Below are 14150 nucleotides of genomic sequence, written 5' to 3'. Positions count from 1 at the left end.
CACCATCGCTTCTTGTAAGGATTTACAACTCTCTATTAAAGACAATGGATAACTCCAAGTTTCTAGATCTAAATCAAATTATGAAGCACCATGAGTTGAACCTTCCAATGTTCCTTTTTCAAAAAAAGAAAGAGATATCGCTTGCAGTTCCTGGATCTGAACCTATTATTGTGGCTTTGGTTTCAGTATAAATTCTGTACCAGAACAGGCTTATTTTCTAGGTCTCTTTCAGATGCAGCAGGAATCTGTTGGTAACAGTTATTTGGTGAGACTGCAGCCCAAAATGGAGGTAACATCATATGAGCAGTTAATTTCTTGAGATTTCCATTATTCAGGATGGTGGAAATCTTGTGAGACCAGGTCACCTGATGAGATTTCCACCATTTAGATTGAAATCTAATGAGAACAACCTTGTAAGCTTTTGCCTCATTTTAACCTGAAACCAAAGCCTAGTTCCAATTCAGCCTCGAACCCAAACCACAATCCCTAGCCCAAACCTAAATCAGCTCAGCATCTGACAAATAGCCTCCCCCCAGCTCACTATATTATAGAGCACGACAGAAAAAGAACAAACAAGCCACAGCTTAAAAAAATATTTTTCCCTTGCCTTGGGAGAGAGTTATACAGTGTCCTATGAAAGTGCTGCTGGTTTCTCTGTCTTTTCATGGACAACATTTTCAGTGGTGTTTTAAGGTGAAATTTGTCTCACTCACATAAAATGCAAGGGATTAGGGAGGTGAAATCCCCCTTCCCTGGCCCAGGCAGGGCCAGAACATGGGAGTGTAACTGCTTTTGTGACTGCTACTGCCTCTATGGCTGCTGAACTGATGGGTTGGAACAGTATCCATGCCCCCCACCACCACCACTTGCAAGAGTTATTACATGGCCCAATGGCCAAAACTACTTAGTCTGTGGCCCCAGCATGGCTTGGCAGTAGTGTTGCCTTGTGTGCTGGACCAGCATTTGGCTGTTCTCCTGAGCACCCAATCCTCCCCTACCATCACACCCTGCCTTGCAGCTCCACTGCGCCATCAGGAGAATTTCACCATTGGTAAATCATCTTTGGATTGAGAGTTTTAAAAAAGTGAGTCGTCATGTGCTAAAAGTGAAATCTTGAGCGAGAGGAGCCTATGTGGAGAAGTAAGGATATAAGTGGAGACATGGGACCTGAAGTATCAGAGGGGTAGCCATGTTAGCCTGGATCTGTAAAAGCAGCAAAGAATCCTGTGGCACCTTATAGACTAACAGACGTTTTGGAGCACGAGCTTTCGTGGGTGAATACCCACTTCGTCGGATGCATCCAACCAAGTGGGTATTCACCCACGAAAGCTCATGCTCCAAAACGTCTGTTAGTCTATAAGGTGCCACAGGACTCTTTGCTGCTTTAACATGGGACCTGATTACACTCATCTGCACTGAGGCCTCTGGGAGGATAAAGTAAGGTTACCCAACGTCCCAATATTAGGGGCTTTTTCTTGTATATGCAACTATACTCCTCCTACCCCCAAAAAAGAGTCCTAATTTTTCATGCTTGCTATCTGGTCACCATAGGATAAAGGGGCCTTAAAATATGAATACATTATATATACACACACCCACTTTAAAGTCCTTGTATATGACTCTAGTGGTGTAAAATGGCCTTAGTGCAAATGAGAAACAGGCCCATGCATTCTGAAGATATGGTATCCAAGAATGAAAGTTTACCCATAAGTCAACAAGGTCTTGCTTCAGTGTAACTTCTGTGAGGATATTTGATTTCTCTTGATTGCCATTGGCTGAATCCTCACATAAAATAATTTAAAGAACCTCAATGTTACATTAAATTAGAATTTTATTAGAATTGCATAAAACTGTACTCACATGTTCTACGTGCAGTTACAAAGGGCAATTTCTATAGCCTTTACTCATGTTGAGTAGCACTTTGCTCCCTGAGCAGTTTTGGAAAAATTAATGGGACTCTTGCAAACAAAGGCACTAGCCAACTTGAGTAAGGGTAGCAGAATCTGACCACAGTTATTCAGGATTATACGTAATTAAACCACACATGAAATACAGAAGCCTAATGTGAGTGCACGTCTGCTCCATATCAATGAAGCCTTGCGCTGTTATATCTAGCATCACTGTCTTGGGTTTTCTCCTGGCAATTCTTTATAGGCAGGATAACCTTTAAAATTCAAAACCTCATATTGTCCTGACACGGCAGCTAAATCTGGAATCAGCCAGCATCACAGAAAAACCTCAACCTTCCTGGCACTTCCTCAACAAAGGATGTGTTTGTACTGTTGATTGTGCTGCTGAGAATGATTTGACTGTGTTGACAGGTATCACTCAGCAAAGACTGAGATGAAAATCTGAACATTAGAAAGTTAAATGAACACCTGTAACAATTTTCTTGCCAATTTTACAACAAAATAAATACTGAATTATTTGTGATTAGTAGGCCAAATTCATCCCTGGGGTCAGAGTCCACTAAAGTCAGCAGAGTTACACCAGGAAAAAATTTGACTCATGAGTCTATCACAAGGGAAATGCTTTACTGAACTTCTCAAATCCTTTACCCTAAACCCATCTTCATTTATCACCCATCTCTTTCTCTCTACTATGCATGTGCCGCAAAACCATCATATTTTCCTATCAACCTCCTGCAGCTCAAAGTCTGACATGGATATTGAACCTACAAAAGGAAAAATTCTGCACAGCATCTTTTCTTGGTGGTGTGGCTAAACAAGAACATTTACCTATTACCTTCTTTCAAATGTTACAATCTGTAATGTCTTCTTCTAGGTAGAATATTTATCCCTCTCTACAGTGTATGTTTGAAAAGCACTATATATATTTATGGTGCTATACAAGAGATTTTTGTTAAGACGTAAACTTTATGCTATTTCTTTGTCAATCTATGCAGTTTTGTTATCCTATCACTGCAGCAAGATGAAGGCTGCAGGGATATTCCCCTGCAGAGCAGGTAGGAAGGTTAATGCTTCTAGCCTGCAGCAGCTGCAATACAGAATCTGCAAGGAAATCCCATGAATCTTAGGATATCCATGCAGAGCTAGGATATTAGCATGGAGATAAATTGGATCCCTCTTCCAGAGCTCCCCCAAACTCCCACCTCAGGGAGGTTCCAAAATGCATATTGGGAGATAAGTGTTTGAGCACAATGCACCTTTCAGCATGAATTTATACTGCAGATTTCCCACAAGTTTGACATGGTTGATGGCTGCTCTCCATGGCACCAACAACCCGCCTCAGTACCTTCTGTGGTACCCATGGAACTCTATCTGGAAGCCCAGCTGTGGACTTCAATTTCCATGACTTCAGAGGCCTTTTTGGTCTCTTCTCCTTATTTCTGCTCCCCTCCACAAGTCACAGTGTAGATTGAGCCAATAGCTTTACATTTGTCAAAGGAATACTTTACCAGCTTTCGGCATCCGTGTAGTGTTCTGTAGGTATGTGCCACTCTTGTATAAATGCAAAACTTTTTCTAGCTGTGCCACTGTTTCATCTATTCCCCAATGGAGTTCTCCTTTAAAAGTACAGAAAAACAATGATTTAGACAAAGAACTTGGGATTAATAGGGATTATACCTGAGTAAGGTCCAAAGGATCAAGATTCAGTTGTGCCAAACTGTGTGATGTTTTTGTGATGTGGACTTAAGGCATTACAAAATGACTGCCAAATTGATGTTCATATATGCGATGAGTCAAGTCCTAACCCTATGTCTCCAAAGCTGAGCAACTAGTGTACTGAGACAGCCAGCTTCCTGTCTGAATATGATAGGATGGGTTACCCACAAGAGATGAAAACTCCTTTCCAGTGAATTCCCTTTGAAATTATTTATAGCCTGGCACATTATACCTCCCCATAAAATGTACTGAAGACCAGGCAGAGGAAAAAACCCTCTGGCGTGAAATCAAAAGTACAGTTAAGACACACTCAAGCTCCTCTTGTCTGAATGTCATTTTATGGTAAAGATAATTTGATGTTCTACTCTGGATTCTGAAGCATAAAATAATCTCTAGTGTCATCTGGGAGATGTATGCAACAAATTGTCTCTGTGGTTCTAATTCCTCTCAGTAGAGATGGCCCATTCAAGGTCCTCCGCACCAATGAATTCCTTAACATGGGACTAACATTTTGCAGAGGGCTGTGCCTGAGCCCTTTGGTCAGGATGAATTTCACTCTATGGATTGGTTTATTCCTCCTGAGATCTGAATGCAGAGGAGACCAAATTCTGAGTCAAATACTGCTTTGGTCAAACTGCCATTGACTTGCAGTGGGAACTGCACCTATGTAAGGGTGGAATTCCTCACTGTGCTGGGGCCCAGGACAAGGCACATACTACTTAAATACTACTTAAAACCTCAAAATAGAGAGTTAAATGGTATATAGGCCTCATCTTAGCTCCTCTGATCAGGAGTGATTTTAATTCTAAGGGCACATCTACACTTCACCTGGAGGTGTCATTCCCAGATCAGGTAGACATGCATGTGCTAGCTCTGCCCAAACTAGTAACTAAAAATAGCAGTGTAGCCAAAGCGGTATGAACAGCGACTCAGGCTAGCCACCCAAGTACAATCCCATCAGAGATACTAGGTAGATGCTTTGGTGGCTAGCCCATAGCAACACTGCAATTTTCAGCATGCTCACTCGATCAAAGCTAGCATGGGTACATCTCCCTAGGCTGGAACTTACACCTCCAGCTGCAGTGTAGACATGCCCTAAGTGAGAGCAGAATCTGGCATTAAAGCAATACATGTAAATGTAGCACCCTTCCCTCTACCCCCCGCCCAAACAAACACTCAAGTTTACAGAGATATGAAAAGGGGAGACATTTGGCAGTATCACATATTTACAGTGGAATTACCTGTAGCATTGACTATCATATCCAATAATGGTCTTAAGGAGGATGGAGCACTGTGTGGCAGAAGATATGTAAAAAAAAACCTGCAATGGAAAAGTAATCCATATTTTAAAATAAAGTTGGCAAGGGTCTAGTAACCACTGAACGACATAAACTATTAGAATTTTATTCCTTAAGTCCCTGGCCTATTCAGGAAATATAATCATATTCTATAATCAAATAAATATATAGCAGAGGCTAGTCACACAGCTGTCTGGCATACCTAGACTAAGCTGCTATACACAAGGCAGCCTTGTAACTACCTGTAAATGTTCCATTAACATAGAAATTTGCTGTGAAGCCCTATGGATTGTGACTATTTGCAAAGCTGTCTGTACTTGGACAAACTTTATTAAAGGGACACTGTCAAACTCTGAAGTCTTGTTTTTTTCCCTCAAAACCTTAAAAATACAGGTCAGACTTATGTTTATTTTATTTAACCAATTATTTCCTTTTCAGTTCTGCATTATTTTTAGGCTTTAAGATGAAGGTGGGGACAGGGGGGAACCATTTTACGTCACCAAAATTCAGGACATCTTCAATATTCCCATGGTGGGGTCATCATTAACATGCATTCGTGATGTTCCTGAATGGACTCCATGTTTGAATGCAAATTCTCTACTGAAAAAAACCTGCTAGGGATTCAGGTAGTTTGCGTTGCTTTTCCTAGGGAGGAAACTGCTGTAAAATTAAGGAAACAAAAAGTAAAGCGGGTTCTACAATTTCCGGCCCAATTTCTCACAAGCTTGAAACAAGCATCTGGTTGTGAAGGCTCTTGCCCGGTTCTCAGTGCCTGATGATACCGAAATGCGAACATTTAACTGGTAATGCAAGTTAAATAGCGATGGCTTCACAAAAACACATCAAGGATTTGGAAAAGCAGACACAGCAATAATTTTTTTGTAATTAAAGGTATGCTGATTTCACTTCTCTATTATTATTTAAAGATAGAAGTAATTTCACAGTGCCCCTTTAAATTTCTATTGCTAAACTGGTATTACTAACCTCTACAAACCCTGTTTCAGAGGGAACATTAGATAAAGATGGACAGTTCAGGATCTGGTAATATAAACAAAAGCATCAGACATAAATATTAGGTAATGAGCAGAATGGTAACACAAATAGGAAATTTTACTGAGAGAGTTGCCTTCTCTATCCTATAAAGTACAACTTCCCCACACGGCCAGAGAAACTGTAGTGAATCATATTCATTGGAGAGAATAAAGCAGGTTTCACATAAGCATAATTTAAAAAAAAAATCAAGTTATTGACTGGCAAATGTCAGCTACAGGAGCCAGTATTGTGGCCTATTCAGCTGACATACTTCTACTTTATACAATTAATAATTCCTGAAGATGTTAGCTTTTTTTAAAAAAGGGTAAAATTCATCTTTTCTAAAAAGGATACTTACAAAATCCCCAAATAAGATTATTATAAAAGATTTCTTAGTGTTTTATATAAAAAGCAGCACTCTAAATACATATAGTGTTTTAACGGTAAGCAAATCATTAGCAATGAAGAATTCATCTGGTAAATTTTCTGCACCTGGAAAATCCATAAGTGGATTGTGACTGATTACTAGCAGCTCTTTGAAAGTATTCGAAGGTCACAGTTTGCTTTTCAGACTGGGTTGGATAGTTACAATTGGACAGAAAAGTCACATAGTATTGTTTCTGATCCTCAACTAAATGAGGTGTGCAAACATTTTGATATGAAAACTCACGCATGTCCATCGGTACTCATACATGTGATTTTGAAAAGCATCAGCATCAGTGCCAGTGAACTCGAAGTGGCACTGATGCATCTGGTGAAGTAGGTTTTAGCCCACGAAAGCTTATACCCAAATACATTTGTTAGTCTCTAGGGTGCCAAAAGGACTCCTTATTGTTTTTTCAAACTGGAACATTCATGCAGAAGCACCTTTGGGCGGGGGGGGGGGGAGGGGATGCAGAGTCACATCCCCCCCCCCCGATTTCTGCCAGGGTTTATATGCCCTGCCCTAAGTCCCACTGTATAACACCAGAAGAACCTTCAAATTGTTCTCTCCCCCCACTACTAATAGTTACACGACATTGCTGCATTCATGATTTGTAGATTATAAAGGGACCACTGTGAGCTTCTAGCAGTCTGACCTCCTGCATTACACAGGCCACAGAACTTCTTTGAATATAATTCTTCTTTGAAATAGACCATCTCAGCTACAGAAAGATCCCATATTGTTTTTAAAATGTTCAGTAAATGAAGAATTCACCAAACCTATTGGTAAATTGTTCCAATGGTTCATTACCCTCACTATTTAAAATGTGCATCTTGAGGGTACACAAAAGGATGCATGTATGACTGAAGAAATCATTTAAACATCCAAGCCAATACTTGCCCAACAATTTTTTTGTAATATTTTCTCAGCTCTAATAATCCACCTTGAGAGGGAACCAGGGGACTGGCATAGGTGATGTTTCTCATGGGTGGCTTTAATAAATTCAGACACTACTGAAGATTTATACCATTGGTTAATGTGCTGCTGGCTGGGACTACCAAGTAGCACCAGATATAGACAAGAATCCCTTTTTCCAAGCTTCAAAAAGTAGTACTGCCAGTCACCTGCCATCACAGTGTCTCTATACATGTTTTCCAGTTCCCAGATCACCCTAGTCATCTATACCAAGTAGACTGTAGTTTTGTCCTTGCTGAGTGAGCATGTAGAGATTGTTGCAGATACATTCATAAGGGCGGCTGCAATCTACCATGGTGTAGGTCTGCTGTCATACAATGACCTATTATGTGAGCATAATAATAAGCAATAGTGGGTGCTAAAAGCACTAGGATTTTCAAAGTGTAAAAACAGATCTTTAGAAACTGATGAGCAGATGGAATAGTTCAGAGATTCTCAAAATTCACTGCACCGTGATCCACTTCTAACAAAAATTGTTACACAACCCCAGGCGAGGGGGGACCAAAGCCTGAGCCTACCCGAGCCCTGCCGCCCTGGGCAGGGGGCCAAAGCCCCCAGCAAGGCAAATGTCAGCCCTTGGCGAACCCATTAAAACGGGGTCGTGACCCACTTTGGGGTCCCAACCCACAGTTGGGGAACTGCTGGAATTGTTCAATAGCACTCTCACAAACATTAACCCCTGTGATAGAAAAAGACAGCTTTCTTCAGTGAGCGTATGACACTGTATGGCTGAAAATCACACTAAAATATTAGATTTTTTTCAGGCCAGACCAGCAAAATGGCCCTAATCAAAAACTAATTCACTAAGAAGGATCTTTAACCCAAGCAAATGGAAAATTTAGAACACACTAAAAATCGCACTGCACAAATGCACATGACAGTTATGTAGTGGAATACATTTCAGTGTGGTCAGATAATGTTACACATATGCTAGTAAGTGCATTGGGACAAAAGCAGAAGACTCTCCCTGGAGAAGACTCTTCTAGTTGTGGCCTGGCAGGGAATGAGTGATGTGATACTTGAAAGAGAAGCCTAAGAAAGGAGCACACCATTATGGCATTGCCTTGAGACTCTCTACTGTCTTATCTGGATCAGTCCACAGCACTCTCTCTCTCCAGCACACTTGAACATCAAGCCACAGCACAATTAGAAGCAGTGCATTAAGGATCAATTCTTGATGCTGTGAAAGCCAATAGTAAAGTTTCCGTGGGATCAGTGTTTGGTCCAAAGAGTGAGTTGAGTGATCAGAGTTAGTGAAGAGCCAAGACCACAAACATAAATCCCTCATGTAAAACACCTCAGTTGTAAATCTGAAGAGACCTTAAGAAACAAAATTCTAAGAAACACATTTCAGCGAGACACTTTCTTCAGTGTTCTGACTGGCCAGACATAATAACCCAATTACCTGTCATGTGCATGGCACGACCACAAATTATGGATGCAGACCTCAACGGGGAGGCACTGAAGGATGGATGGGTGTAGTGCAAGAAGCAGGCAAATCACTGCCTAGTCAAAGAACAGCAATTGGTTTGTTGGTGTGAGGAAGCCTGGGGTAAATTGTAAGGAGAGAACTACAAAGCAGTGATGGCTTTTAAAAAACATTAAGATTCATTATAACTCCTGGGAGATTATTCTCCAGAGATTGTCAGTGGTCTACGTTAAAGAAGTACAATGACATTACAGGTTTTTGACTATCAAACAACTGAACCAGCGAGTTTTATAATCAGCAGAAAAGCGGCCTGATCTAATGAGAGAGATATATGGATTAGTGGTCAGAGCACAGAACTAGAAGACAGAACTGTTTGAATTCTAATCCCAGCTCTGAAGTCATTTCACTTCTCAGCCTCAGTTGACTCATACTTAAAAGGGGATGATAACACTTATTAATCTACATCATAGAGATGTTGTGTGAATCATTTCATTAATAATGTAGTAATTGTGCTCAAATCACCATATGATTACCCCAGTTTTTCACTGCTATAAATCTTTACTGTGTAACTGACTTCAATAGAGTTATACCAATACAGACTTTAGTGGTGAAATCAGACCCAATGTTTGCAAAGTACTTCCAAGATATTAATCTTAGGTATTATTATTAATGAAATATTTACAACATAAATTAGTCATTGTTTTAGTTATTAGTATATAAGGGCCCGATCCAACATTTCCATTGATCTCAATGGCTATAAATGACTATACAGAATTCTTGTCAAATTTTATTCACTTTATCTACTTAGATAACTGGTCATCTACCTGTATGCATTATAAAGATTCCTCTTTTCATTCATATTTTGACATCGGCCCTCCACAGAGCAGGGAAGAGTGAAATTTCTTGCTGGAAACTCTATAAAACAGTCACGGTTACTGGTACAAGAGCTTTCTTCTATGCTGGCATCATCCAAATCTGTCACTTTCAGCTCTCCATCTACAATCACAAACTGTCGAGGGCGAAAATCCAACAGCGTCACAGAGCCAAGCGGAGAGTGAGCCAAATAATGCAAAAGCCGAACTAAGCTGAGACATATCTGAAATATAAAAGCACAGATACCTCGTGTTCCTTGTCTAGTATGGAGCATGTAAAAAAAATGCAGCTGCTTTAAATTAAGTCACACACATAATAATGACCAAAGATTGGCATTAAATTTATCATAAAAATCAAAGTTAATACATTCAAGATATTCTTCATAAAATTTAACATTCTTTCAATGTAAATTAGAATAATCTTTAGAAGCTTGAAACTAAAATGTGCTTCTTTACCAATTTTTCCCCTATGCAATTTTGATTCTGAGCTTCTGAGGCTTTCTTGTTCTGTTTTCATTATTTTAATAGAAATAAAAGTATTTTTTTAATAAAACATCACACATAGGCCCTGATCCTGCAATCTAAGTCTCTTATCTTCTGAAAGCTGACATGTACTTAACTTTTCACACTGAGAGTAGTTTGACTTCAGTGAAACATTTCACAGTGCATAAAGCAAAGTCCTTGTAGGATCAGGACCTATCCATGTAGACAGACCCTTATGTCCATACAGAATCCCATTCGAGTTAATGAAGCTCCGCACATGTGCATCAGACTGGGGTCATAGAGTGAAGAATTATCTGGGCTTTGCTAATAGATAGAAGAGAACAATATTTGGAACCTTCACATTTGGACCCAACCATATAGCGTTTACTACTGTTTGTAGTTCATTTATGTGATGCCTTGACAATATTTCTTTGTATGTATTGTATAACACACTAAAACAAAAATAATATTAATATGCATGCAGTTAAATATCTGCATGCTCATTCACTGTATTCAATTAATGACATGTCTTATACAGGCTAGAAAGCTTTTTATTATTTACATGTAAGCTTTGTTTTTTGTAGGGTGACCAGAAAACAAGTGTGAAAAATTGGGATGGGGTTGGGGGTAATAGGAGCCTATATAAAGAAAAAGCCCCAAATATTGAGACTGTCCCTATAAAATCGGGACATCTGGTCACCCTAGTTAAAACTGTTGTTAAGGTCATATGTATTAAAGTAGTCAAATCACAGTTCAGGCTCAGGACATAAATGATATACTCAGGGAAATACTTAAACGCAGACTTCAGAAGAAAATAGAGGTTGAATATGGCTTACATTATACTTCACAGACTTCACGTCTGTGAGATATTAGGACTATCGAACACTTCTGTAATTATTTCACCTGCCTTACCAGCCTAAAACATTTTTGTTCCACTTAAGCAATATCAAAAGTTTATGTAGAAATACTTGTAGGTATAAATTAATATAAGCATGGTTATGGGATGTCTGCACTGACTGCTTTTTTGTTCTTCTTGAAATTTACAGAAATCTTCTATACAGTGTCCCAGAGGATGCTATATATAAAAGGCATATCGTGTTGCTGAGGAAATAAAAGTAGACCAAATTGAAGCATTTAACATTCAGAATATCAAATCTGATTTTTTCCTTGGGTCAGGAGTACTGCACAAAACCTCAGCATAGGAGCTGAACACCGTGCTAAAATTGTTAACAGAAGCTTGAACAAAGTTATAATTAACACCTTTAACTGCTCAAAAGTAAATATGGGGGCGGGGGAAATCACTTTTCTTAAACTACTACGGAAAACTCTGCATAAAAGTACAAAAATTTTGTAAAAAACTAAAGACAGATTGTTGTTTGCAATCTGAAACCATTCCTCCTTCCTCAAACACTACCAAGGCCCTGATCCTGCAAACGGATCCACTGACACAGACCCTTGTGCCTGTACCGAGCCCTGTTGAAGTCCTTTATCTATGTGCCTGCCCTCAGTGTTGATATGGGCTGTGTGTGTATATCCTCAACAACAAGCTTAAAATACACATTTTAGGGCCCAATTCTGCACCACTGCTTTCCATTAATTTCAATAGGTTTGGGGAGATTTGGTCCTTGTCCTGTAAGCACAAAGACACCACTTAAGTTAAATAACCATGTTAATGTTTTCTTGACTGCGGCAGATACATAAACAATTTTCATGTATTAAGCTGAGAACTTGCATCCTTTTTCCTCTCCTCTATGACAGTTGCACACTAGATAAGGTAATAGTTATGACATTGCCTAAGGCTAGATTACAGCAGTTCCAGGAACATTCTATTTATAATTACATCTCTATGAATCAAACCAGCATTGCCAAGGTATTTCTCCTTCATCTCCTTCTAACTGCTCTGTAAGGGATACCCATTCTAAAGAGAATTTCCACCCACATCCTATGTAATATGGTCAAGCCAATAATCCACTGCCTCTTTTGCAATTTACATCAGAGTGCCATAATTTGCGGTTGCATGGGTGAGGTGTGAGGGAGACGGCAGTACACTTCATTGGCCATTACAAACTAAAAACTCTGACTGAGTCATCGTTAGGAGTTTGTTTCTTTTAGAACAACATAGTGGAAGTTCAATTCATGGGCCAAATGCAGTTCACAGAGCTCTAAATGAAGCCTGTAACTGCCCTAATTTTTAATAGTGAGGTACATCCCACTGAAACTACAGCTCAGCATACCCTATCATGATGAAAGTACCTCTACAATCTGGGTTCCGTTGCATATAAATTAAGTGTTTCTGTTAAATTGCCAATGTGGGCTTCACTGGGCAAACTCTGTTTTAGGATCTGTGTACATTGATAAACCTTGCTTTACCCTTTACTCTCCCCTAGTAAAAGGCAACATAACAGGAAAAAGTAGGAAACAATTATAAAATCAGCTTGTGATAATGATCAAGATAGAGATGTCACATCCTTCTATTGTTTGAATTCCAGTTGTACAAGCCAAAAATGCCAAGCTCTAAGTATGAAACCTTTGAAGATATAATGTGAACAACATAGAACATCCTATAATTAGATACCATCAACACACATAATAGCGCAGTGTCTTAAAAACTGAAAAACAGGAGTGTTATGTCTTGCAGACAAACTAAGACTTAACATTCCCAAGCAAAGCAGTTGTTTATTAAACGTGAACAAAGCTGTAAACTACGTAACTCTTTTTTTTTTTTTCTCTCACATGCTTGGAGCTGTGTGTTCACATCCTACTTAAAAGTCCTTTAGATACCCTGGTTGTTGTACTTACTCGAAATCTGTCCTCCCAAGAGGTCTGTAAAAGCTGAATCATCTCCAGTGGTGAGCCTAGCTCAGTGATGGCAGTCAGCGTGTCTGGGATGTCATTGCTATCCTGATAACAGTAGCCATAGAGCTGAAACAAGTACACGAAGGGAGAGAGATTAGTATAACACTACTTGGCATACTCTTCTTTTCTCCATGGATGTAGGAAACAGTCTCCTGCATCCTCCTTGGACCTTTGGATCCTGTATGTTTTAGGACACTGCCCTTAAGGCCCCATGTCGCAGCTTTGTATCCTTCCATCTGAAGAGAGGCCCTATTAAAGCCCATTATTGAAACTCTTAAGTTGCCCAGTGCAGACTCTGCAGGCCACACATGGGTGGCTGGGTATGCAGTATTTGCTTATCCTCCTGGGTAGGTTTTTATAATCAAGACCCTTATCAAGAAACTTATATGGAAAAATGTGTGTATGTGTAGATATGGAGACTTACCAGAGGGAATTCATTTTAGTATATGCGTTATCTGGCATAATCATAATAATTCTGTGCTTAAAAATAAGCATTAGAAAATCTCATTTAAAGTTCAAGATTTTTTTGCAGTACTATTGCTAGTGCACTGAGTGTCTATTTGTATTTAAATGCCACAGAGGGTTCAACTATCTCTTTATTATGAACTTTAAAAGCCATTGCAAATGTCAAAGCATATCCTCTCCAATGCAGAAAAATGCTTCTAATAGTACTTGTTGAAGTTACATGTGCAATAATGTTAGAGAGGAGTAAATACTGTGAAATATTTTAAAATGAATGCAGTTCAGCCATGTTCCAGGCCCTTTTGTGTTTGCTTCCCAAAAGTCCCTTGAGTGATCAGTTATTACTTGCACAGACACTTTCACAGTAACAACATTTTAAGCCTGTGCTTGAAGTGACTTATTTCAGATGGGATGGGGACTGTTTTACACAGCCAGGAGACAGACTTTTAGAAACTCCTTGCCAAAGCCTTGGCAGAGAGGCAGTTAAATGAGCTGAACAAAGATCTGATTACAGACTCTGCAGCAGGGACAATTTTACACTCTACCCCCAGCCAAATAAGTCTTATGGTAGAAGAGCTGGCATGATGTAAAAGGTTAAAAATCCCCTGATCCTACTCATCTCCTCCCCATCCCTAAAAGGCTCAAAAACACCATGGCTTCTTCAAACCCATTTGTCTCCTGATTATGGACATC

The 14150-nt window shown here is 39.5% G+C and overlaps 1 protein-coding gene across 1 annotated transcript in view; it reads right to left on the bottom strand.

Annotated features, from left to right (window-relative positions):
* PKDCC (protein kinase domain containing, cytoplasmic) overlaps nucleotides 1-14150 on the bottom strand; it is a 49550-nt gene that overhangs the window by 15623 nt on the left and 19777 nt on the right. The window contains exons 2-5 of the mRNA XM_030557638.1: nucleotides 12939-13061; nucleotides 9609-9880; nucleotides 4868-4947; nucleotides 3419-3526 (exon numbers count right to left, since the gene is read on the bottom strand). Coding sequence (XP_030413498.1) covers nucleotides 3419-3526; nucleotides 4868-4947; nucleotides 9609-9880; nucleotides 12939-13061 — 583 coding nt within the window. The remainder of the gene's footprint in view (nucleotides 1-3418; nucleotides 3527-4867; nucleotides 4948-9608; nucleotides 9881-12938; nucleotides 13062-14150) is intronic.

The sequence above is a fragment of the Gopherus evgoodei genome, chromosome 3 (genome assembly GCF_007399415.2).
Source record: "Gopherus evgoodei ecotype Sinaloan lineage chromosome 3, rGopEvg1_v1.p, whole genome shotgun sequence".
NCBI classification, from domain to species: domain Eukaryota; kingdom Metazoa; phylum Chordata; order Testudines; family Testudinidae; genus Gopherus; species Gopherus evgoodei.
This window is presented reverse-complemented; position numbering and strand designations above follow the sequence as displayed.